At 44.5% G+C, this 26067-nt stretch overlaps 1 protein-coding gene across 2 annotated transcripts; it reads left to right on the top strand.

The window, feature by feature from the left end:
- Window positions 1-4410: 4410 nt before the first annotated feature.
- Window positions 4411-9306, top strand: Usp51 (ubiquitin specific protease 51). Of its 2 annotated transcripts, none has more exons than NM_001137547.1 (2): window positions 4411-4486; window positions 5231-7403. In NM_001137547.1, exon 2 carries the CDS (start codon window positions 5354-5356, stop codon window positions 7337-7339), a length of 1986 nt encoding a protein of 661 aa, NP_001131019.1. In that variant the 5' UTR covers window positions 4411-4486; window positions 5231-5353; the 3' UTR covers window positions 7340-7403. The 2 variants fall into 2 exon arrangements, with proteins under 2 accessions (NP_001131019.1, XP_017174083.1); XM_017318594.2 differs by lacking the exon at window positions 4411-4486 and having other exon boundaries at window positions 5332-5432; window positions 6171-9306.
- Window positions 9307-26067: the final 16761 nt, after the last annotated feature.

A 26067-nucleotide genomic window follows, 5' to 3' on the forward strand; every position in this document is an offset into this window, starting at 1 on the left:
CTCAAATGAGGAATGTGTTTGCTTCTGTGTCTAGGAGACATACAGAACACTGGGCCAGGCATACATCCTCACATCCCCTGAAAACCGCCCATGAGACAGCCGGGGCTTAGAGAGGGCTATGGACCTTTGATGCCTTTGAGTAACTCTGACTGGCTTTTGGGACTGTGCAATGGTTCAGAGGTTATGTTTAACAATGTCTTTATCTGTTTATTCCTAGAGGAAGGGACTTGATGTGTATCTTTGGCTCCTTAGTAGGGCTCAGGCAGTGGGATGAGGATGGAAGAAAGATGAAACAAGATCTGAAAAAGTTAATCATCGCTGAACCTGATGACTCTTGAGCTTAATGGGTACATGGAGTTCACTGATTGCAGTGTAGCACACTTTCTGCTTTCATGTGCTTGAAAATTTCCATAAGAATATACTGAAAATTTGAAAACAAAACCTTGGATTTGTGAAGGGCACACTGGGGGCAGAATTTGAGACAGGGAAACAGGAAAACTGCCCTGTCTGGGGAACAAGGGCCAGTGAAAATATTACCCAAACTCAAGTCTCTAGGCCTTCTTCCAGTCATGGATGTCAGCAGATACCAGAAACTATCCTCAAAAGCTGAGAATCCATAATCATGGAAGGAAACGAATGTCTTCCTCAGTTTTAATCAAGTGGTTTTTATGTAATGGGCTCCGTGCTTTTGATGTCCCTGTTGACACATAGGGAAATTATATATTGAATACACACACACACACACACACACACACACGTACTGGCACAACATTGGTAACTTGATTAGCTGTGATTTTACCCTCTCCCTCTGTTTCTTTCTCTCAATCTCTCTTTCTTTTCCATGAACAGGCTCTTGACCTCCCAGGGGCATATGCACATGCACACAAACTCAGGCTGAAGGAGATAAACATATGTACAAACACACACACACACACACACACACACACACACAGAGAGAGAGAGAGAGAGAGAGAGAGAGAGAGAGAGAGAGAGAGAGAGAGAGAGAGAGAGAAACAGAGACAGAGAGGCAGAGACAGATACACATAGAGAGAGAGAGTGGGGTGGTAAAATTTATTAACTTATGAGTTTGACAGAAAATCAAGCAAGATGGACAGATTCTCAAGTCAGAAGGAAGGTACCCCTATTCACCGAACTCTAGACCTCCAACTCAGGGACACAGCATCCTGATTTCTATCACCACTTCCAGCTACTCCACTGGAATCCAAGGCAGCAAAAGCTGCAAGGACTTTGTATCAGGTGCACTAAGGGGGGATGGTGGTCATTAATCTGCCTCCCCACACCCTGCCATGAGACACCATGGTCCCACTCAAACCAGAGACCTCTGAGTGATCCTGGATTTGTCACACTGAACCAATACTCAATGTTGTTCCTCTCTTCCACTGCTCTGTGGCAACAGCAGTTTGCATTGCTGGATTAGAAGATTACAAAGAGAGTATGTGGTCACTGGCCATGATCTGAATCTCTAAGGCCTAGGATCGCCTGCCAGCTATAGTGGTGTTTCCCAGAACATCCCACCCCTGCAATATCCATCAATTCAATTGAATCACACCAACACTCTCCCCCTAGGTTTAGGTCAGGTCATTCATCTTGGAAGGTAACAATTGTCCTTGCCCTGAAGACTTTAATGAACCCAAGAACACAGGAAGCGAATGATTGCCAGGTATGACCCCACACACCTATCACCCTTGTGCCTGGAGAGAGAAGCAGGAGGCTTGTGAGCTCAAGGGCAGCTTGGGCCACACAGGATGCCTGCCATCTGTTCCAAGAAAGAAAAGAGAAAGGGTGCTAGATCCTTTGTCTTTAAATAAATATGACTCTTCTCACCCATGAGCACAGTGTAACGACTGGGCAGATGTCAAAGGGTCGGTCCACTTGCATTCATTCGGCCAGGCTCCATCACAGAGCATAGAGAGATCTGACCCAGCTAGCCGGGTGTCCACCTTGTACTCTTGGTACTGATATAAAGTGTTTGATTTGCTTACCTGGGATTCTGGGACCCTCAGACTGAAAGGTCATGGCCATTTCCTGTTTCCCTCACACCATGCAGGCACCAGCTTTGTTTTGTTGGGATATGGCGCTATGTGGTGGCAGCCATTGTTGTCTTCCGCAGAAATGATGTTGCCACGTCAGCCTGACTGTGCCATGATGTTTTAAAGTGCGGACACGAGGGATGTCTTTAACACTTGGAAGCACTGAAGATTAAAGCACACATGGGGCTGATAGGAAGTCATGTTTCTGATCTGTGGCTCCTCAAGTGGTTGCTCATCTCTGCAGACATCACGGGGGCCCTACTCTCTACCTCTCTTCTTTCATGTTATGTGGACAATGCCATCACATATTCATATAGCAAAAATAACTCACGTCTTCAAATCATACAGCTTCAGACCTTAAGGAGAGAAAATCACCCCATGTGAACCAGCCAAGTGACACACAATCATCTCCACTCCTGTAGCAAGAGCATGAATCTAGTTGTCCCACCTTTCACTTTAAAAGTCCAAAGACCCAGAAGCTTATAAAATCCCTTTCTCTTAGAAAGGCTGAACTCACACATCATATCATACAATATAATGTCTGCCGTTTTAAAGTGTGATGGACATTTCCCCCTTGTGGACAGCAGAGAGTAAGGATTAATCAATGCAAGGTTCTTGTCTGACAGAGCTGGCCACAGCCACAGAAAGTCATGGCATTTCTGAAGTCCTGGCTACCAGTGTCTGCACATCTACACCATGTTGGTCTTTGAAGCAAAATTGTTCCCACACACATCCCCCTTAATGGAGAGGATGTTAATTTGCTGGAGTCTCCAATGAGTGATGCAAGGAATCAGTCAAAGTGGCCTGGATAAGAGCAGTGTGCAAGCAAAGGTTAATGCTGAGAGAGACTTCACTCTGTTTTAACACTCTCTCTCTCTCTCTCTCTCTCTCTCTCTGTCTCTGTCTCTCTGTCTCTCTCTCCCTCCTACTCACACACAGGAGAAAGAGTAAGACAGAGGCAGAGCCAAAGAAACAGAGAGAAAGAGATGCAGAGAGGCAGAGAGATGGAGGACTATAGGTCCTGAAAGCAGCCTACTGCTGAAATGTCGTCATTTTGTATGTTTTATTATTCTACAAGTTTGGTTTGATCACTCCAAATTACAGTTAGACAGTTACATTATTTAAATTTTTGACCATCTTCCTGCTTCCCTTGTTTGAGTCACTGCTGTTTTAGAATGTGTCTGTGATATGTCAATCTGAAGCCTCTGTTTGTAATGTTCACATTCCTTGGATACAGACAAAAAGTCTGGGAAGTGGGTGGAATGTGTCCCTTTGGGCTCCCCATTCATACTACTGAACCATGGTTTTTAGTTATTCAACTTGGGATTGATCATACTGTTCCCATAATAAGTGTCAGGCCAGCTGTGGCTGCTATCTTCTCTTTGGGTTGGTTTCCTGAATGCATTGAGATAACTCTAGGAGTGGAGACCCAGGTTGGAATAGGGAAGTGTGATAGATTTCAGTAGGAAGAATTTTTTAACTGATTCTGAAACAATGTGGCAAATATTTAGATATATATTTTCCTGATTCCAGTCTTTTTTATTTGCATACTTCTCCCACAATTTTTGTGCCACTGTATGTGGGTATATGTGGAGAGAACTTGATAAAATATTTCTGAGTTCTGGAAAGATCTCTGTGAGGCCGATCACCCTCTTCCGGGTTTACACATTCACCCATAGCATTGTTCTTAAGTGTGCTGACGCCCTGCAATGTGCTACTTAGTGATTTTAACCTGAACACCCAATACTAGGGTTACTAATATAAGGGGTGACCAAAAGTATATGTTGCCACTCTGTGTAAACATCTTAGGATCTTTCACCTTTGACCGATGAGCTCTAAGTGTTTACAGTTTATCCCTGTAGGAACAGCATGTTGCTGGGCTGAGGTCTATTTTATCCTGAATCATATGCGTATTTTTCCTCTCCCCAACACTCAGAAATAATAACCTCTCCACTTTACTCTTGAGATTTTAATTTTAAAGCTTCCGGAAGGAACACTGTAGAATTTGCCATCTTAGTGAATCCCTAACCCTACCTTGGTTAGTTTTGTTGTTGTTGTTTCAGGGTTTTTTTTTTCCCCCGTTCTTTCTATTTTTTTTCTTTTTTTTCTTTCTTTTTTTTTTTTCTTTTTAAGAGTGCCATAACCAGATGAAGCCTGAGCCTTCCCAAGATCTTTTACTAAAATCTGTGGCTGTTGTTACCTCTGGTAGAATCCCTTTCAGAAGGGGTTTTTCTGCCTAGGGGGACAGCGGTACTATTCATCCCTGCTGGAGGCCTGATTCCGGGGCTGGGGGCCCATACGTGGAGAGGGGAGGGGCCAGGGGGCGGCCCCCTTGTGACCAGCCCCGAAGAGAGGTCATAGAGAAGACTGGCAGAGGAGCGCCTGGACAGCAGCAGCAGCTGACTTTCTAGATGAAGCGCGCCTTGGGGCCCCAGGTAACAAACCCAGACCTTTTTACAAATCCGCGGGCTTGGGGAGCTGCGGTGGTTGCGGGGAGGGAGCATGCACTTTGGGGGTCGCGTACTGTGGATGGGGGTGGTCACGCGTGAAGGGAGTCTGAATTCTGGGGGAAACCCTAGGAAATGAGAGGACAGGAGCAAGAAACGGGGTGTGAGGGCACAGGCACGAAAGAGCAAGAGAGGGCGCTCGAGCGTGGCACACAGCAAGCGCGCTTAGGAGTAGAGGCTGGAAGCATAGGTAAGAAAGGAGGCAGGGGACACTTTCGTCCACTGAGTCAGTTTTTTTTCAAAGATAACCTCCTTTCAGCCATATTTAACATACATTGTTGACTCGAGGGGTTTAAAGATGCAAGGAAAGAACGTAGAAAAAGGTGCGCCAAAGCGAGGCTGCACAGAGCGCCGAAAAGACAGCGGGTTATGCCTTTTTAAAAGAGTTGCCATCCTTTTCACCCTAAAGCTCAGGACAGTCCCCTTCCCCCCTCCTTCCCCGGTACCAGCAGTTCTGGCGGCCTTTGGAGCAGGTAGCCGCGGGCTCGGGCTCGGCACGCCACGCGAGCCCCCGGTGCAGGGGCGGAGCCGCGGCCGCGCGCGGGGCTCGCGGCAGGGGGAGGGGCTGAGGCTAACGGCACCGCGGCCATGACGCCGGGCTGGCCGTCCACACGAGTTCCTGTCTCCCTCCACCCATAGTCATAGCTCATTCCCAGACGCGTTTCTTCCCAGGCTTGGGAGTGAGCCGATGGCCCACGTTCGAGAAGCGTCCCGGTCCTCCCGCTCTGTCGCCTGTTGGAGTTCGGGAGGTGGTCGAGGAGCCTGTCTGGAGCAGGCAGCTGAGAGTGCATCGAGATGCGGGGTACACAGGGAGCCCAGGAGATGAAGCCGGAGCTGTGGCCGGAGCCCAAGCCCACGTCGGAGAACTTAACAAGTAGGGGCAGTGGCAGCTATGAGAAGGTGCTCCCTTCTATCCCGGCTGCTTGTCACACCAGCTCCAGCTCGGTTTGCCCGCGCCGCAAGCCCCGCCCTCGGCCCCAGCCCAGGTCCCGCTCCAGGGGAGGGCGTGGGCTCAAGGCCCCACCCCCGCCTCCCGCCAAACCTCCGCCTCCCCCGCCAGCGCCGCCACCTCCACCCCTGCCCAAGCAGCGGTCGGTGGCCTGGCGCAATTCCAGACGTAGATCCAGGCCTGGACCCAGACCCCAAACACGGAAAAGCTACTCTAGTGACCATGGCTCCTCTAGGGATTCAGATGGCTCAGAGAACAGTTTACTGGAGGTAGGGTCTAATAAGGGTCCCACAGGCTGCTGTCATGTAGAGAGCTTTAAAGTAGCTAAAAACTGGCAGAGAAACCTGCGGATGATCTATCAGCGTTTCATTTGGAGTGGAACCCCGGAGACTAGGAAACGTAAGGCAAAGTCATGCATCTGTCAAATATGTAGTACTCACAAGAACAGACTCCACTCTTGTCTGTCCTGTGTATTTTTTGGATGCTTTACTGACAAACATATTCACATTCATGCCGAAACAACGCAACACAATTTAGCAGTAGACCTCTGTCATGGGGTTATATATTGCTTTATGTGTAGGGATTATGTATATGACAAAGATATAGAAAAGATCGCCAAAGAAACAAAAGAAAAAATTCTGGGACTGTTATCATCCCCTACAGGAGATGCATCTTATCAGCAGTTGATGGCATCTGAGGTGGAAGAAAACCAATTAACCTGCGAGTCAAAAGATCAGGAGACCAGTTTGGTAAAACCCAAGAAAAAGAGGAGGAAAAAGACAATGTATTATACTGTAGGCTTCAGAGGATTAATTAATCTTGGTAATACTTGCTTTATGAATTGTATTGTCCAAGTACTTACTCACATTCCGCTACTGAAAGAGTTCTTCCTTTCAAATAAGCACAAATGTATGATGACAAGCCCCAGCTTGTGTTTAGTCTGCGAGATGTCTTTACTTTTTCAAGCTATGTACTCGGGGAACCAAAGTCCTCATATTCCCTATAAATTACTACACCTGATATGGATCCATGCAGAGCATCTAGCAGGCTACAGACAACAGGATGCTCAGGAGTTTCTTATTGCCATATTGGATGTGTTGCATAGACACAGCAGAGATGATGGTATCGACCAGGAAGGTAACTCCAACTGCTGTAATTGCATCATAGATCACATCTTTACAGGTAGTCTGCAGTCAGATTTAACATGTCAAGTTTGTCATGGTGTCTCTACTACCATAGACCCATGCTGGGACATTAGCTTGGATTTGCCTGGGCCTTATACTCCAGGGAGGGCTAGTAGTAGCACATCGAGTAGGGATGGCCAGAAGCCACGAGTCATCTCACTTACAGATTGCCTGAAGTGGTTTACAAGGCCCGAAGACCTGGGTAGCAGTGCCAAAATCAAATGCAGTCAATGCCAAAGCTACCAGGAATCTACCAAACAGCTCACAATGAAGAAATTACCGATTGTGGCCTGCTTTCACCTGAAAAGATTTGAACATTTAGGCAAACAGAGACGAAAGATTAATAGTTTTATCTCGTTTCCTTTGGAGCTGGACATGACCCCGTTCTTGGCTTCTACTAAAGAAAGCATAATGAAAGGCCAGCCATTAACAGAGTGTGTACCCAGTGAGAATAAGTATTCTTTGTTTGCAGTAATTAACCACCATGGAACTTTGGAAAGTGGCCATTACACCAGTTTTGTCCGACAGGAAAAAGACCAGTGGTTCAGCTGTGATGATGCTGTAGTCACCAAGGCTACAATGGAAGAATTACTCAATAGTGAAGGGTATCTACTGTTCTATCATAGGCAAGATATAGAGAAAGAATAATCTCATCCAGAATGATTTCCAGACCAAAAAAAATTTAAAAAGTGAAAAAGAAGAGAAAACAAAAAAGAAAAAGACAAAGAGACAACACAAGCCTACCAGGATGGACAATTGTAATGCCATTACAACAACAAGCACCTCTTAAAAGAAACACAAAAATCTACCTGGAGTGGACAATGACCATATATGACAAGTGGCACTTTGGCATAAAGGAACTATTTTACCCTGTCCCATAAGTCTATGGGAGGAAGACATTGAATTTTCAATCGGTGACCATTAGCCTTAAGAACTGGGGGGGGGGGGGGGGTTCAGAGGGAGGAGAGGTTGAAAAGGTCACATAAAGCAAATTAAATGAAGTCTCAACATGTAGGAGGATCTTCTCAAATTACATTTTATTTCTTTAAAGATATTGTGTTAAGTGGGGGGGTATATTTTAAGAATGGGGTTTTTCATTGATTGTAGTTATAGTTTTGAGTGTACAGAGTAGTCTGGAGAAAACCAAATATTTTAAACAAAAAACTTTAAAGCTTTAAAAGAAAACAATTAAGAAACACTTTTGAAGGTTTTAAGAGAACATTTTAAATGTTAAAAATTTAAGTTAAGTATTTTAGAAGAAATATTTTTAAATGTTTTTAATTTAAAATTATTCCAAATTGTTAGTATGTAAAAATAGAGTATGGAAATAGAGTATTCTAAAAATTTTCTAAAATTTTGCAAGTTAAGATGAAACATGAACATTTCTAAGGTGGTTAGTGAAAAAAAAACCACTAACTTAAAATCAGTAAGGGAAAATTTTAGAAAGTGAAAACATTTGGATTCTAAATATTTAAAGCATAAAATATATGCATTGGAAAGACCAAAATTTACAAAAATTATACCTATAATAATATAAAAAGTAAAATTTCAAGGTATATAGAACAAAATGAAATTTTAAGTTAAATTCAGGAAAGGAGATTTAAAAGAAGAAAGTTTAGAACTATTCAAGGGAACAGGTAATTAGTTTTAAAGATTTCAATTTTTTAGATATTAAGAGAGAACCTTCTGTAAATTCAACTGCAGAGATTTCAGTATAAAAACCAACTTTTAAGTTTAAAAAGAATATTCTCATACAAACTGACACCTGAAAAAAACATGTAAATAAGATCATATTTGGAAGGTGAAAGTTTTATTTTGTACTTTAGCACATTGAAATATAGATGGATATAAAAGAGATAAATGATAGAGCGAGAAGACAAAATGGTTTGTGAACATATGTATTTTTTTAATCTTATGTCAATGCAGATAACTATATCGGAAAAAGGTAATGCCATCAAGATTTTTCCCATTTAGAACTCATTATTAGAACATCTTTAGCTTCTGAAAGAAGGCTTTTAATAATTTTGTGGCTTAGAGAAATTAGATCATAACTGTGAAGCTTTGGCTTTTGGTGTTTTAGCCCCATGGTCTGGCTGAAAAAGTGGCAGGGACCCTTAACTGAGGAAACTCCCACCCTCTCTGCCTTCAGTCTTTTGTCTCATGGGGAAACAAGATATTTTCATTTCTACAGTAGAACTCTGAGTTTGTGTTTAACGGTCCTGCTAATTCCTTATCCCTCTTCATGCCCACCCCCCCACCCCCACCCCACCCCCATTCCTCCTTCCCTGAATCCCACACTTCCCTGGCCTTATCCCAGCCTGCAAGGATCCTTTCTTAGTGAATACCTGGTGATTTCATTCCTTCAAGACTAACTCCCAGATGACTTCTCTGGAACCATCCCTGGATCCCCTATGCAGGCGTAAAATAGATAGTCCCCATCCCCATCTCTCCTATGTGCCTCCAAAGTACTTCGTCTATACCTCGATGAATAATACTTATTCGACTGTGATTCTACTGTAGCATTGTGATTGTCTACCTCTCTGCACCAGACCCTGAGAGCAGAGGGACAAGCCTTATTCACTTTTTGTGTTAATAAATGTTTGTTGAATGCAAAAGCAAGTTTCATTATTTGCTCTGTTCACCCTGTTAGGAATCCATTTTTCCACATTTCACCAAGCTCTCATTAAATGCCCAGTGTTGCAATACAATATGATAAAGCTTCCTCCCCACCCCACCCCCAGAGACAGTGTATGAAATGCTCCTTAGCTTTTTGGGGAATAGCTTAACAAAATATATACTCACTGAGAGAATAATCAGGAGTTGGGGAGGGAGAGAGAACCAGAAATAATAATAGAGGGAAAAGCACCCAGCCCTGGAAGACTGGATGGACAGTGGGGACCACCACCTGAAGGAGAAGCTGAGCTCTCTGGTATGTATATGACAACATCACTATCACAGTTTCCCACACCTTCCCACGATGAGGCAGTGTATCTTACCACTCCACTGCAGAGTTTTATATCATACTGTGTCATGACTTCGCAGCAGAAAAGTGACATCTGGTGGCTGTAGTTTGTCTGTTTAGCACTTTGTTCTTCCACAATTCTTTGTGGTCTAGATGAGAGTTTGTATACTGGCTGGTTTTGTGTGTCAACTTGACACAAGCTAGAGTCATCAGAGAGGAAGGAGTCTCAGCTGAGGAAATACCTCCATGAGATCCAGCTGTAAGGCATTTTATTAGCTAGTGATCAATGAGGTGTGGGGAGCTTGGCCCATTATGGGTGGTGCCATCCCTGGCCTGGTGGTCCTGGGTTCTATAGGAAAGCAGGCTGAGCAAGCCAGTAAGCAGTATCCCACTGTAGTCTCTGCATCAGCTCCTCCTTCCAGGTTTGAGTTCCTGTCCTGACTTCCTTTGGAGATAAACAGCAATGTGGAAACGTAAGCTGAGTAAACCCTTTCCTCACCAACTTGCTTTTTGGTCATGGTGTTTCATCACAGCAATAGAAACCCTAAGACAGTGTGAATCCCTTTGCCCTGACACTTCCTCTGCATAGTGAGCCCATCACTCAACATAGGCCATGTTAATTTTCAGTCTTCTCACACAACAGGAAAGCTGTTTGGTTCCTGGCAGTTGGAAAGCAAAATAGAAACCAGCAGGGGCCAGGAGCTCTGTATCTCCAAAGGAAGTCAGGGCAGGAACTCAAACAGGACTGTTACCTGGAAGCAGGAGGTGATGCAGAGACCCTGGTAAGATACTGCCTCCTGGAGTATGCCCCAGTGGTATAACTTCCTTCTACTAAACCTCCTAAAGGTTTCACAACCTCCCAGTGACTATAGACTAATGGCCAGTGACTTTAAGATGCATGTACTTTTGGAGGACATTTAACTGCCAAACCATAACAACCTGTTAGCAGTTATTACCTAAAGGTAATGTGGCAAATAGCAAGAATCCTAACGTAGTTCCTAACTTGCAGAAACTTGGCCTGTATTTTAGTCTGCCTGTGTTGTTGTAATAAAATGCCCAAGCCAGAGCAATTTTAAAGAATAGAACTTTGTTCTTACAGTTCTTGAGACTAGGAAGTCCAAGACCAAGGTGCCATTAAGGCTGATGTCTGGGTAAGGGCTGTGTTTTTTGTCACGATGCTGCTATCTTGGTCCAAAGATGAGAACATCCTGTTCTCAATTGGTGGACAGAGCCCAAAAGCCACTGAGGACTTAGCAGGTCGCAGTCAGCCTTAAGAGCACTAATTTATGCATGATGGCTGAACATTTTGACCTGTTCTCCAAAGGGCCATGCTCATTAGTACTATTGAATTGAAGATTAACTTTCAATGTATAAATATTTGTGATTCAGACTGTAGCAGTCCGTAGGCTATGCACTCACTGTCTGTATAAGAGTCTACAAAGGCTACTTCTGATCACATGGTTCTAGCTGCCACAACCAACCGCATGAAAGACTTATTGGTTTCAAATGAGAATGCTTAGTTTCAGTGAACACAGACAAAGCTCTGGTTACAGAAGCACTGGAAAGGAACCCCAAGCCATGCTATGATCTCTTGGATTGTAGTCACTTGTTAATATTAATTCATCTTTCCCTTAGAGCAGAGGTTCTCAACTTGTGTGTCTTCATCCCTTTGGAAATCAAAGTACCTTTTCACAGGGGTCATGTATTAGATATCCTGGCTATCAGATATTTATATTACTGCTTGTAACAGTAGTAAAATTATGAAGTAGCAACAAAAATAAATTGATGCTTGTGTGTGGTGGGGGGGGGTATCACCACAACATGAGAAGTGTTTTAAAATGATGACCACATTAGGAAGGTTGAGGATTACTGCCCTAGAGTCTTCACCACAGTTTATTCTAAAAAGGAAGAATGAATAACAGGACAGAAGCCCAGTTCTTTGGTACTTGGACATTTGAACATACGTAGGATTTAGATCTGAGGTTTGGAGCTTGCATCAGGAATTGGAGTAGCACACATCCAAAGCTGCAGCAAAACAAGTAGAGGGAAGACTGGAGTTACCACTAGATGCCCAAGAGGATCGTGGAAAAGGGCATAGAGAGATGCACAGGCTGTGGGAGAGCATCGATAGTTTATTATTTATTAAAGACTATCGTAGATGATCCATACATTCACCTAACAGTAGAGCCCAGAGACATTGTAACAGAGGAAACAGATACTGCATTTATTGAAATTCATCCACATAGATAACCCTGGTCTAGACAACATCCATGGATCCTGCCTAGGATGAGACCCTAGGACTCTTCTCATTTCTTATTCTGAGCCTTTGACAGCAGAGGGGAGTTTGCTAGAACAAGGAAGGAGGATGGTCACAAGAGACCTCTGGATCCCAGTCACAGGGAAGTTCCTGAAGGGAGAGTAATTAGAAATATAGAATAAATTCCCAAGGAAAATGTGCCATGTTTTACTATTCAATGTAAGAGTATTTATTTCCTTAGCCACAGCTAAGAAAAACATCTTTAATTTCATCCATTCTATAGTTTCTACATATGAAACTTTAGTTTCCACATATGAACCTATAGAAGGATATTGTGATTAAATCATTGGCTAGTTATGCAATCTGTGGCTTAAATCTTCATCCTTCAGAGAGTATCTTACATCCTTTTAAAAAGAGATTTATTTTTATTATTTTAAGTCTCTGTATGTGTGTGCATGTGTGAGTGTGAGTGCGTGTCTTGTGTGCATACCTGTGCGCACACATGTACGTATGTATGTTTGTGTGTGTGTGTGTGTGTGTGTGTGTGTGTGTGTGTGTGTGTCTTGTTGCTTGTATGATCTAAGATCTGAGGGCAGGTGCTGCATAGGTCCAAAATGTCAGATTCCCCTGGGGCTGGAGGAGTTACAGGTGGTAAAGTACAGGCACAACTGCCTGAAGTGAATACAAGAATTTGAATTCGGGCCCTGTAGAAAAACAGTATGTGCTCTTAATGATGGAGCCATCCTCCAAGTTGATTTATGTCTCTTATGCAAACTCAAGTAGGCACTATACGGTTTATAAGTATAGACAGAGCAGTAAGAATGCTAAGTGTTTGTCAAGTTCACATAAGTTAGAATTTTCTAGAAGGAAAGAACCTCAGTTAAGAAAATGCTAAGCGAATGGGAGTATTTTTTGTGAATAATAATTGATGTAAGAGGGATCAGCTCACTCTGAATAGTGCCATTCCTACGCAGATGGTCCCGGGGTATATGCAAAAGCAAACTGAAGGCTGAGAGGCACAAGAAAGTAAATAGCATTTATCTGCGGCCTCTGTTTCAGGTCCTATCTCTTGGTTTTACCATTGAGTTCCTGCCCTGAATTCCCCCAGGGATAGAGTGACCCTTGAGTTCACACAAACCCTTACTTCCTTAAGTTGTTTTTAGTCATGCTGCTTGATCACAGCCATAGAAACCATAACTAAGACAATAGACTCCGACAGAGTCATTTATTTACTGTAAAGGAAAAATGGACTTTCCTATGCAACAGGACTGGAAGCACAAAGCAAAACACCTATCCACAAAAGAGATGGCTCATAGAACTTGAAGAGAGGGCAACAAGAGGCCCACAGGGGGGAAAAAAAACAGAGGTTAATGCCAGGTAATGACTGGAGTAAGACAAATTGGAATCCGTGGCTGGATGTGTAGAAGGTGTGAGTACTCCACTGGCTTAAAAAGACCAGGAAGCAAAGATTTGAAGACAATTTCATCCATAATTTGGCCCAAAATAGATAACTTGAATATAAATGTCACTTTTATGAAAAACTGCCATATAGGAAAACCACAAGCAGGCAATAGGCACAGGATTTGCAAAATTGCAAAACAAAACAAAACAAAACAAAACAAACAAACAAGCAAAAAAGTCTAGGCAAAATTGATGGTTTGGGAATTCATGGAGGTAGCTGGTCCCACTGATTTCACAATGCAGCCAGATTAGGTATGACACAATGCAGGTAAATGAACCCTGCCTAGAGCAAAGAATTTATCGAAAATGTTTATCTGTAAAATTACCCTCTCGGTTGAAATAAAAAACTCTTCCCTCTACTAACCTGGGTCTGCTCTACAAGAGTTATCTCAGTGCCTTCAGGACACCAACCCAAAGGGAAGATAGTAGCCACAGCTGGCCTGACACTGATTATGGGGACAGTATGATCAACTGGACCTATAACTTTGAGGACTCATACCACAGACCCAGGCTTTCCCAAGATTCTGGCTTCCCTTTGAGATGCCCCCTCCTTTATACATAGATAAACTGGTTTATCCTCTAAGACAGCCTTCTCATACCATACAAGTGAGGAGAGTTGGGGAGGGGGCTCTCAGAAGACAAGGGCAACATATCATGACAACAAGAGCTGCTGGGGAAAAAGTTCTACACCTATTCCAAACTAACTTGTCTCTGACTACCAAATACTCCGAGATCTCTACTCAAAGCAAAGACTTTCTGCACAGAGTCTATTGGTTACTAGGTTGGGAAGGATGAGAGAAAAACAGCCATGTCCCCTGAGGGCCTTATGTTCCCCTCCCCCCACCCCCATTGATGTATGAGTTACCAAAGGTCCTGAAGAGGATCTTAAAAGAGTCAAAATCACACTTCAGTCTCAAAATCCAGAGTTGAATAACTTAAAACCATGGTTCAGTAGTATGAATGGGGAGCCCAAAGGGACACATTCCACCCACTTCCCAGACTTTTTGTCTGTATCCAAGTAATGTGAACATTACAAACAGAGGCTTCAGATTGACATATCACAGACACATTCTAAAACAGCAGTGACTCAAACAAGGGAAGCAGGAAAATGGTCAAAAATTTAAATAATGTAACTGTCTAACTGTAATTTGGAGTGATCAAACCAAACTTGTAGAATAATAAAACATACAAAATGACGACATTTCAGCAGTAGGCTGCTTTCAGGACCTATAGTCCTCCGTCTCTCTGCCTCTCTGCATCTCTTTCTCTCTGTTTCTTTGGCTCTGCCTCTGTCTTACTCTTTCTCCTGTGTGTGAGTAGGAGGGAGAGAGAGACAGAGAGAGAGAGAGAGAGAGAGAGAGAGAGAGAGAGAGAGAGAGAGAGAGAGAGAGAGAGAGAGTGTTAAAACAGAGTGAAGTCTCTCTCAGCATTCACCTTTGCACACTGCTCTTATCCAGGCCACTTTGACTGATTCCTTGCATCACTCATTGGAGACTCCAGCAAATTAACATCCTCTCCATTAAGGGGGATGTGTGTGGGAACAATTTTGCTTCAAAGACCAACATGGTGTAGATGTGCAGACACTGGTAGCCAGGACTTCAGAAATGCCATGACTTTCTGTGGCTGTGGCCAGCTGTGTCAGACAAGAACCTTGCATTGATTAATCCTTACTCTCTGCTGTCCACAAGGGGGAAATGTCCATCACGCTTTAAAACTGCAGACATTATATTGTATGATATGGTGTGTGAGTTCAGCCTTTCTAAGAGAAAGGGATTTTATAAGCTTCTGGGTCTTTGGACTTGTAAAGTGAAAGGTGGGACAACTAGATTCATGCTCTTGCTACAGGAGTGGAGATGATTGTGTGTCACTTGGCTGGTTCACATGGGGTGATTTTCTCTCCTTAAGGTCTGAAGCTGTATAATTTGAAGACGTGAATTATTTTTGCTATATGAATATGTGATGGCATTGTCCACATAATATGAAAGAAGAGAGGTAGAGAGTAGGGCCCCCGTGATGTCTGCAGAGATGAGCAACCACTTGAGGAGCCACAGATCAGAAACATGACTTCCTATCAGCCCCATGTGTGCTTTAATCTTCAGTGCTTCCAAGTGTTAAAGACATCCCTCGTGTCCGCACTTTAAAACATCATGGCACAGTCAGGCTGACGTGGCAACATCATTTCTGCGGAAGACAACAATGGCTGCCACCACATAGCGCCATATCCCAACAAAACAAAGCTGGTGCCTGCATGGTGTGAGGGAAACAGGAAATGGCCAGGACCTTTCAGTCTGAGGGTCCCAGAATCCCAGGTAAGCAAATCAAACACTTTATATCAGTACCAAGAGTACAAGGTGGACACCCAGCTAGCTGGGTCAGATCTCTCTATGCTCTGTGATGGAGCCTGGCCGAATGAATGCAAGTGGACCGACCCTTTGACATCTGCCCAGTCGTTACACTGTGCTCATGGGTGAGAAGAGTCATATTTATTTAAAGACAAAGGATCTAGCACCCTTTCTCTTTTCTTTCTTGGAACAGATGGCAGACATCCTGTGTGGCCCAAGCTGCCCTTGAGCTCACAAGCCTCCTGCTTCTCTCTCCAGGCACAAGGGTGATAGGTGTGTGGGGTCATACCTGGCAATCATTCGCTTCCTGTGTTCTTGGGTTCATTAAAGTCTTCAGGGCAAGGACAATTGTTACCTTCCAAGATGAATGACCTGACCTAAACCTAGGGGGAGAGTGTTGGTGTGATTCAATTGAATTGATGGATATTGCAGGGGTGGGATGTTCTGGGAAACACCACTATAGCTGGCAGGCGATCCTAGGCCTTAGAGATTCAGATCATGGCCAGTGACCACATACTCTCTTTGTAATCTTCTAATCCAGCAATGCAAACTGCTGTTGCCACAGAGCAGTGGAAGAGAGGAACAACATTGAGTATTGGTTCAGTGTGACAAATCCAGGATCACTCAGAGGTCTCTGGTTTGAGTGGGACCATGGTGTCTCATGGCAGGGTGTGGGGAGGCAGATTAATGACCACCATCCCCCCTTAGTGCACCTGATACAAAGTCCTTGCAGCTTTTGCTGCCTTGGATTCCAGTGGAGTAGCTGGAAGTGGTGATAGAAATCAGGATGCTGTGTCCCTGAGTTGGAGGTCTAGAGTTCGGTGAATAGGGGTACCTTCCTTCTGACTTGAGAATCTGTCCATCTTGCTTGATTTTCTGTCAAACTCATAAGTTAATAAATTTTACCACCCCACTCTCTCTCTCTATGTGTCTCTATCTCTGCCTCTCTGTCTGTTTCTGTTTCTCTCTGTCTCTCTGTCTCTCTGTCTCTCTGTCTCTCTGTCTCTCTCTCTCTCTCTCTCTGTGTGTGTGTGTGTGTGTGTGTGTGTGTGTTTGTACATATGTTTATCTCCTTCAGCCTGAGTTTGTGTACATGTGCATATGCCCCTGGGAGGTCAAGAGCTTGTTCATGGAAAAGAAAGAGAAATTGAGAGAAAGAAACAGAGGGAGAGGGTAAAATCACAGCTAATCAAGTTACCAATGTTGTGCCAGTATGTGTGTGTGTGTGTGTGTGTGTGTGTGTGTATTCAATATATAATTTCCCTATGTGTCAACAGGGACATCAAAAGCACGGAGCCCATTACATAAAAACCACTTGATTAAAACTGAGGAAGACATTCGTTTCCTTCCATGATTATGGATTCTCAGCTTTTGAGGATAGTTTCTGGTATCTGCTGACATCCATGACTGGAAGAAGGCCTAGAGACTTGAGTTTGGGTAATATTTTCACTGGCCCTTGTTCCCCAGACAGGGCAGTTTTCCTGTTCCCCTGTCTCAAATTCTGCCCCCAGTGTGCCCTTCACAAATCCAAGGTTTTGTTTTCAAATTTTCAGTATATTCTTATGGAAATTTTCAAGCACATGAAAGCAGAAAGTGTGCTACACTGCAATCAGTGAACTCCATGTACCCATTAAGCTCAAGAGTCATCAGGTTCAGCGATGATTAACTTTTTCAGATCTTGTTTCATCTTTCTTCCATCCTCATCCCACTGCCTGAGCCCTACTAAGGAGCCAAAGATACACATCAAGTCCCTTCCTCTAGGACTAAACAGATAAAGACATTGTTAAACATAACCTCTGAACCATTGCACAGTCCCAAAAGCCAGTCAGAGTTACTCAAAGGCATCAAAGGTCCACAGCCCTCTCTAAGCCCCGGCTGTCTCATGGGCGGTTTTCAGGGGATGTGAGGATGTATGCCTGGCCCAGTGTTCTGTATGTCTCCTAGACACAGAAGCAAACACATTCCTCATTTGAGGGAAGGACAGTCTGTTGCCCTTGGGAGGACTGGGGGAAATTGCACAGGATTTTTGTTTACAACAACATATTGGGGCTGAGAGGAGTCAAGGTATCCCTGTCTCTTGAGCCCCATGGTTGACAGTGGACACTTCTGGAAGAACACTACTTCTCCTGTCTGCTCAGTTGTGTCTTGACTATGTTGCTGGAGTCAGCCTGTTTGTAGTAGGTGAGGAGAGGAAAACAAAGGTCCTTAGTAGGACCATATGCCTCTCCTGTTCCCCAGTGGACGCATAGGAAAGAGGGGTCAGCTCTCCCAGAGCACAATTCTCAGGACAGCACAAAGGAGGTTTTAATAGCTCTCTGTTGTTTGCTCCCCTGCTGATGCTTCAGTGCACCAGGACTGTGATAAATCCCCAGGGGATCACCTGGAAACTTTGCTTGTCCCTGACCTAAGGGTAAATATTCCAAATGGGGTGTAGACAGAAGGGGATGGCCAAGGACTTTTATCTCAGTTCCAGGAAGAAAGAGACAACTTAAAAATTCCACAGATCCATTGCATCTTGACCTATGCTCTGAGGGTCACAGGTTCTCTAGAGAATCACAGTATCACCTGATCATTGGGACATCAGGTGGCCCATGTACCTCTGGAGCTCACTGCCTCTGTCTCCCTTTGTATAGGGACAAAAGAAATTTACACCCTACCTTTCTCACGAATGTAGGAAGGCCATAGGGGACAAGGAGGAGACAAGGGTGGCTGTGGTGATGGTCTCCACAAATGTGTCTGAGGGGCTTGGGCAATATCCACAAGCAAAAGCTGTAAGGTGAGGACACTATGTTGGAATGAGAAATACAGCTTGCAATTCTTCTGCTATGCATCTTTGGTCTTCCTCAGACCCAGTGATGGGCAGTGTGTATGGGAGATGGGACACTCTGGGGTGAGGGAGGAAGCCTTTGTCAAGGAGAAAAGCCAAATTCTTTCCTCCCATAGGAAGTTTTAGAATGATTCAAGGAGGAAGGTAGCGTGGACTAGAGAAAATTAGGAGGACTGTAGGAAGAGGGAATCAAAGACAGAGGAAACAGGAGTGTTTGGGGGAGGGGAGGCTGGGATACAGGGCCAGAGACAGGGGCACAGAGGGAGAGGCTTGTTTAGGCCTGAGTGACCTGAAGCCACTGTCATGAAAATGTACTAAGTGGATGTATGGGAAAGTTGGTTACAATGGGGCTGTAAGTCACCAAGATGCGGCACTCACTGGCTGAATGCAGGAACAGGAAAGATTTACTACAATCTAGGGGAAGAGATGCCACATGGACTCATGACTGCACCCCCAATTACCATTCAACCTGCCATTGTCCACTGCAGGAGACATTAAGTCTGTCAGAGGAGCGTGAGACCTTGCTCAGTTGGTAGAGAGCTTGGCTGGCATTTCCTAAACCTGGCATGGAAGCACATGCCTTTCATTTCAGCTTTTGGGAGGTAGAGAAAGGAATACCAGAGTTTTGGATAGATACTGAATTCAGGGCCTATTTGGGCTTCCTGAAATATACCCTCCTCTCCTTCTCAAATCAGCAACAACCACAGCTGAAAAAAGACACTCTCCTAGTTTGGGGAGCTTCTCATGAAAGGGCTCATGGGTCATCTAGAGTTCTGGTGAGCATGAAACAGTCACCCTGATTAATATGAAAGGACATTCATCAGTCTGCCAATTGTTTTACAGAACACTGGATGTCAAGCAACTTTCTGTGGAGCAATGTGACTAAACTCTTAGAAATTCTACACATTATTATTTGATATCATATCTTAAAGTTGATGTGTCTGTGTTCATACACTTGTATGTTTTCATGATAGCAAGCACATAGGACTACATTGTCAGAAGTATACAACGTGTAACCTAATAAGTACAACAGAGATGGAGTCATGCCTCTAAGCATGCTTTACAGGTGTGTATTTCATTCTCCTGGGTATCATAATGAATGTCCATGAATGGCGGTAATGGGGAAAATAGCACATGTGTTTGGTCACTCTCCTGTGGGTGGGTGGTCGAATAGGTTGGCAGGAACCATGATTCTTGCAATTGTCATAGAGATGCAGCATCCTGTGCTCTAGGGGCCATCCTGCTTCTCCTGGCCTGGAAGGGGCTCCTCCCTGCAATCCAGTTGTGATTTCACACTGCTTCTTCTGCTTCTGTGTCCCTGTCACTGGGTGAGTTTGATGCTTCCAATGAAGAAACCAGCCTTGTTGATTTTGGTTTTTGCCCCAATGCAATATGTCCTCATCTTGACTAAGCACATTTGTGATAAGTCCCCATCCACTACTTTGAAATAGCCAAAGTGAGGGTGTAAGCCATTCATCCCACAGACACCTTCCAGTGGAATGGACTAGAGCTGTTTTTAGAGTGTTTTTATTGTGGGCTCTCACCTGAGTGTTCACCTCCAGTTAATGCTGAACTCCCCTGGGGTAGCCATATTTTCAGAAACCAAGCAGTCCAACAAGGAAGCAGTATTCCATTTGCTGACACACATTCTCAGAACCCAAAGCTAGTCTTCACACTGAACTGGCTCTGAAAATTCCTCCACTGAAATCCACTGCCTTCCTCAGGGCCCCTGATTCCATTTCTGCAATGGGAGGCAGCATTTTAAGTAGACTGTAGTATTAACACAGTTGCTTCAAATTTAGTGGCCGAAGTGGAAGTTACTGAAAATTCTTTTCCAATGAAATCTAACTGTTGCCCTCCCATAGCCACTTTACTGTACACTGGAAAAGCAAGAGTCAATGTGAAGAATGAATAAGTCTCTCTATATTTGTGCAATCGCACATACAGTACTGAGCTTTGAGTGTCAATCATGGTTTGTCCAGGAGCTGTGTCTATGGGCCACCTTTTGTTACTGGTTGTGGTGTTCATAACACTCTCCTAGGTCTGGAGTTCTGCTAAACCCTGGACTACAAGAATTGATTTCAGATACCCCAGAGAACACAGAGGGTAGTACCAGGCTCAAGAGCCAGGAAGACATTTGTTCTGCAGAACCCCCTGGCATCATTTCTCCCCCAGAGCCTCATGAGCTCTTCTTGACTTAATGCTCATTTTCTTGTTTAGTCATTCATTCATTTGTTTTTCCATTGAGTGCAGTTCATGCTGTCCATATGCTCAGAGGCTTGGGGTTCTCCACGGGGACATTGACAGACTTCCAAAGACCACATTCCAAAGAAAACTGAGTGTCCTTCTGCCAGCAGCAATCAACTGCTCAGATGCTCAGCTAAGGATGGAGTTGCACACCTCTCTATGCTAGAATGCTTAACTGGTGAGATCTCCTGCAGGTTCCATGTACGTGGACAAAGGCCATGTCATGTCCAGAGGACAACCTTTCACAGTGATCCTCAATGTCCTCTGGCTCTGATATCCATTCTTTGGTGTTTGATGAGCCTTGGATGTATGGTTTGATTTATGGGGTTGAGTGGTATGGAGTGCATTGTATGTGTGGTTGTCAGTACTGTCTGGGGCTGAGCTCTCACAGTCATTTCTCTTAAACACTTTGAACATAGATGTGTCTCTCTGTAAACCACTACCATTGCAATGGGTAGAGAGGAGCACAAATATTAGATACAAATGTGTCTTTACTGCACAGAGAGGTAACTTGATCATTTTCATATTGTAGAAACAGGTCCTACCAGAGGGCCTATGATTTCCATACTCAGGATTTGTTGCTTTGGATATTTAAAAACCCAGGCATTGATTCATTCTTGTGTAGCAGGCCTTAACTGCAATGAAGAGCACAGTTACTTACCCTGTAATCAATGCTGCCACTGGTAACCAGTGAGCTCCTCTTGTCTGGCAGGAGGCTGTGGGTGGATACAGAGCGCAGTGCTAGATGAGACCACTGATGTCTTATTCCTACCTTCAGCTTCTCAAACTGCCTACATTGTACCCTGTGGTCGTGCCTAAGCTAGCTTCCATGGAGAGATGGTTTTTCAATTAAGGATTGGTTTCTTGTATCATGAAAGAAATGTGTGGTGTTTTCAGCCACTGGGTTTTAATAGTCAAGGTATGGGGGAAGCCAAGAGCCCTGACAGTCTTCTGTGTTGTTGTCAATGTGTTTAATGCAACACATGAAGGAATCCATGTCAACTAGAAGTAAAATGTCTCTGCTTTTATAAATCTATTCTGATACTTGAATGTGGACCTGTGTGTTATCTATTTCTGCCTGTTTTTCTGCTCTGTACCTGAGATGAAATCTGCCTCTTAGGAAATGGTCACATGAGTTAACCCGTCAAGTTAACTCAAATTCCTTTCAATTCCTAGAGTGAGTGAGTTACAGAAACCTTCAGGAGCCCAAACGATATGGAACTGATGAAATAGATTTACTTGAATGTTCCCTACTAGGCCCTTGTCTCCAATCTGTCAACTCAAGGTGGTCCAGGAAGTGTCTACTCTTACTTGGGAAATAAACCATCCCTCAGGATGGGAGAGTTCCTGGAAACAGGAACAATCTCACTCATATGGACATCTGTCCTCTCAGAGTTGACCAAGCTAGGCTCTGCTGTTCCCAGCATCCAAAATAGAAGACAGTGTTTCACTCCTGTCATTTCACTTATCTTAGCTACAGAAGAAAGCAAGTGACCCAGAGAGAGGGTGCAGAGCATAGGAAACACAGCCATGGCCTCTACCTATGCTTGATATTGGGGCAAGCCCAATGAATGTGAGTCCATTTATATACATGTACTTCTGAAATGCTGGTCCTAACTACACATGCAAGCATCCTTAACAAGCTGTTCAATTTAAGTTTTCTCCTTGGGAAAATTGATAAAGTTCCTGTGTAGGAAACACTGGCATTGATTTATCCTGCAGGACATGGAAGGCTGTGGAAGCTGACCTGAGGTTCCCAGACCCTCTGAGCTGCTCTCTACAGTGTAGCCTGTGGGGAGTTAGTTCAGTTGGACAATTTCACGGATCTTTTGTTGAGCTCCACCCAAAGCTCCATAACATCCCTTTCTCAGTCATGCACAAACCAGAGCCCCTGTATGGGAGACTTTCACAGTGCCCTCCTTTTAGTGCTTAACCGGTGGTGGGGTCATTTTCCTGACAGGTCAGGAAGAGAAGTTGAGAACAGTTTGTCTGGGTCAAAACTGTCTAGTTGGCTCTTCCCAGTGTGAGGAGTTTGGCTGCTGCTGTCCTCTGAGCGTGTCCATGCCAAAGCTAGGACCTGCCAGTTGACTGCAACTTGTACAAAGCTGTGCTGCTGCTGAATCCAAGAGTGTTGCCATATTTTACCCTGTTAGGTTCACACTTCCCAGAAGGCCCTGGTGTTTTATCAGGCCTTATCATACAGCTTCCTGGACACCTACCACAGTGATAAAGAACATTTTGGTTTGTTATCAGTAGATGGGCAGTTTGTGTACCCGATGGGCAAAGTATCTGTATGTGTGAGGTCATGCAAAGCTTTCTCTGATGAAATGGAGTCTGTGGTGGGAGAAGTCTGACATAGTGATTTCAGGCCTAGTAGTTGTCTCCAACACTTTCTGGATAGTCAGCCACTCAGTCTCTCCCTAAGTATTGCAGTGTATGAACAGACAGGTTCTCCTCCTCACACTCTTGAATGCATACCCACAGTATGTGATAAACCCCCGGTCTAGTGCCTCAGAATGTATAGGAGTGCACATGGTCCTGTCCACTTGCTCTCACTCCCCAGACAAAAGGCTGCCACCAAGCATATCTCTCTCTTCTTCCTTTTCAAGTGAGGTAGATTACAGTCCTTGAGACTCATTATAGACTCCTCTGCTGGGTTCGATGCCAGAACTTCGGAGGCTCATTGTCCAAGATAACAGCTTCCACTTGCATTTTGCAGATTAGTTTCTAGCTGCTCATGCAAGGAGTTTGGGGGGTTGCACAGCAGAGAGCAGTTCAGAGAAAGACCTGAGAGGCTGGGGCCACTTCTCTGGCCCCTTGGCCTGTGTAGTTTGGGCAGCAGGAATTGGGTCCTTCTGTGTTCTGCTGTTGCATGAAGTTCTATGTGCCAGCAACTCAGAGTACCTTCTACTTAGGAAACAGAACTATCTTCCCCTCACGCACATTTCCTCTGTGCATGGCAGAGGTGAGAGAACAGGAGAGGTGAGGAGCAAGGAGACAAGAAGGGAGAGGCCCTAGAGATAAGCCAAAGGAAGAGCAGAAGCTGGGGCAGAGTCAGGGAGATTGGCGAACCTTACCATGGCAGTGAGGTTGTGTGTGTGTGTCCCGTAGGCATCTTGGCTGTCAGACCTGCTGCCTCTTCACTGTGTTCCAGGCCTGTGTGCAGGGAATCAGCCCAGGCTTATATACCTATCTTTTACCTTCTTTCTTTTTTCTGCAAAAACAGACAGTTACTATTCATAACTAACTCCTTCTCAAATGTCTGGTGATCCCATGTGTCCCTCTGTGTGTGTGTGTGTGTGTGTGTGTGTGTGTGTGTGTGTGTGTGTGATATCCACAAACATGGTACTGTGATTACTCAAGGACTTAGGAGGAGGAATTGTGGGTGGAGTTGCATGTAAATCATTGCCATCTCTTTGTGGGCATCGTTAGGCTCTGAGATTCTTCCTGCACTTGTGGAACAGAGATGGCCCATGTATGATTGTGCTCAGTGCCTGATAGTACCTGGGAATTTATCACTGTTTTGAGGGCACACTAGTCCATGTGATATGTTTCTACAGTAGATATACAGAGAGACTGATAACTCGATGGACCATGTCCTCAACATGCTGAGTTTTATGTAAGCTGTTGCAGGATAGTTCAACCAACCACATTCCAACTTTCTCTCTCTCTCTCTCTCTCTCTCTCTCTCTCTCTCTCTCTCTCTCTCTCTCTCTCTCTTTCTCTCTCTCACACACACATTTACTAAAATTGTGTTGTGATGATTCTGTCCTTCAGAGTACACAGAAATGTGTGAAGTGGTGTCTATGGCTATAAGGACACATGTTCCCATTTTCAAGGTGCAGTTGACATGTCCACAGATGGCTTTGGAGGGAAATTGGGATATGAGTTTTAGGAGGAAGGGAGTGTTCTCTCACTTGGAGGCCAGGAGATGCCTGTGAGCACTAGTCAGCCCATGATCTGTGGATAAGATAGTGTGATGTGGAATCAGGAGAGAAAGGAAAGCCAACATAGAGGGAGGAGAGAAGCTTTTCGGGGCAGGGAGATGCTTTTCCAAGGTAGGAAGCCAGGAGCAGCCATGGCAGGAGGAATTAAGCTTGTCCTTTATGTGCAGGTGGCTCCCTGGCTTCTGCAAGTCCCTCAGGGCTACACTGAGTGGTAAGGCATAGGTAATGGATAACAAGGAGTTGGGCTGCAGACTAAGTCAACACACAATTGGGAGAATGTGTGGAGAAATCAGATGCTGCCACAGCACAGTAGGGAAATACATTCTGAGGAAAAGGGGTCACCAGAGAGGCTGGACTGTGGTGCCTCCTCCCACATACCTCAGCTTGATGTTGGGCAAAGAAGGGTGGCAGAAGTCCTTGTCTTGGCCTTGAGACAGTAGCCAGGAGATTGTAATGTGCAGACTGGGCATGGTGAAGGGTTCAGTTCCAATGCGAAAGTCTGTGCTATGGGTCACAGAGACTTTTGTGATTATCATCTGGCTTATCTCTGGGCCTTCCAGCAGAATTTCTAGAGACATATGGTTCCTTTTCTCACCCAGAAGAACTTGTGAAGGAAATCTGTTGTCTTCAAAGCTCAGGTGCAGAAGTCACTGAAGCAGCTGCCCCAGGTGAAGACAGATGGCCCAGTTCTGATAAGTGCCCTTTAGCCAGCCAGGCAGCTTTTTCTCAGCAACACCTTCCTATGGGTCTAGATACAAACCAAGCTATGATGTCCCTTGTCTGTCTATGTTTATTTGTGTGTTTGTTTGTTAGAATTAATGTCATTTGATACAGGTGTGTGAATGTGTGTGAGACAGAGAGAGAAAATGTTTGCATATGTGTGTGTAACAGTGAGTATGTGTGTGTGTCAGAAAGTGTGTGTGTGTTTGTGTGTGTAACAGAGAGAGAGAGAGAGAGAGAGACAGAGACAGAGACAGAGACAGAGACAGATATATATATATAGAGAGAGAAGCTATCCCAAGTGTATCTCTGAACTTTATCCCCTGAACGACCCAGGTTTGTGAGCCTAGTAACCATCCTGCTTTAGATCATCTGCTCTGTGTAACCTTTTACACAGATCTTATCTGATGTCTACTCTCACGTGCCTGTGACACTTTAAGTAATTACTGTGAGTCTCATCTGTGTTGTTCGAATGCTGTGAAAGGTACAATTGGTAATGTAGCCAATGAGGGAACAGCCTTCCCCATAGAGGCCAAAGTGGGTTTGTCAGAGTTGGTTGAGAGCTTACCATTCCTTCATTACACTTGGAGGAATCAAACCATCCCCACTGTGC

This window comes from Mus musculus, chromosome X, assembly GCF_000001635.26.
Source record: "Mus musculus strain C57BL/6J chromosome X, GRCm38.p6 C57BL/6J".
NCBI classification, from domain to species: domain Eukaryota; kingdom Metazoa; phylum Chordata; class Mammalia; order Rodentia; family Muridae; genus Mus; species Mus musculus.

Excerpts from the sequence above, each read along its gene's own strand:
- Usp51 (NM_001137547.1), top strand. The coding sequence starts at position 5,354 with ATGCGGGGTACACAGGGAGCCCAGGAGATGAAGCCGGAGCTGTGGCCG.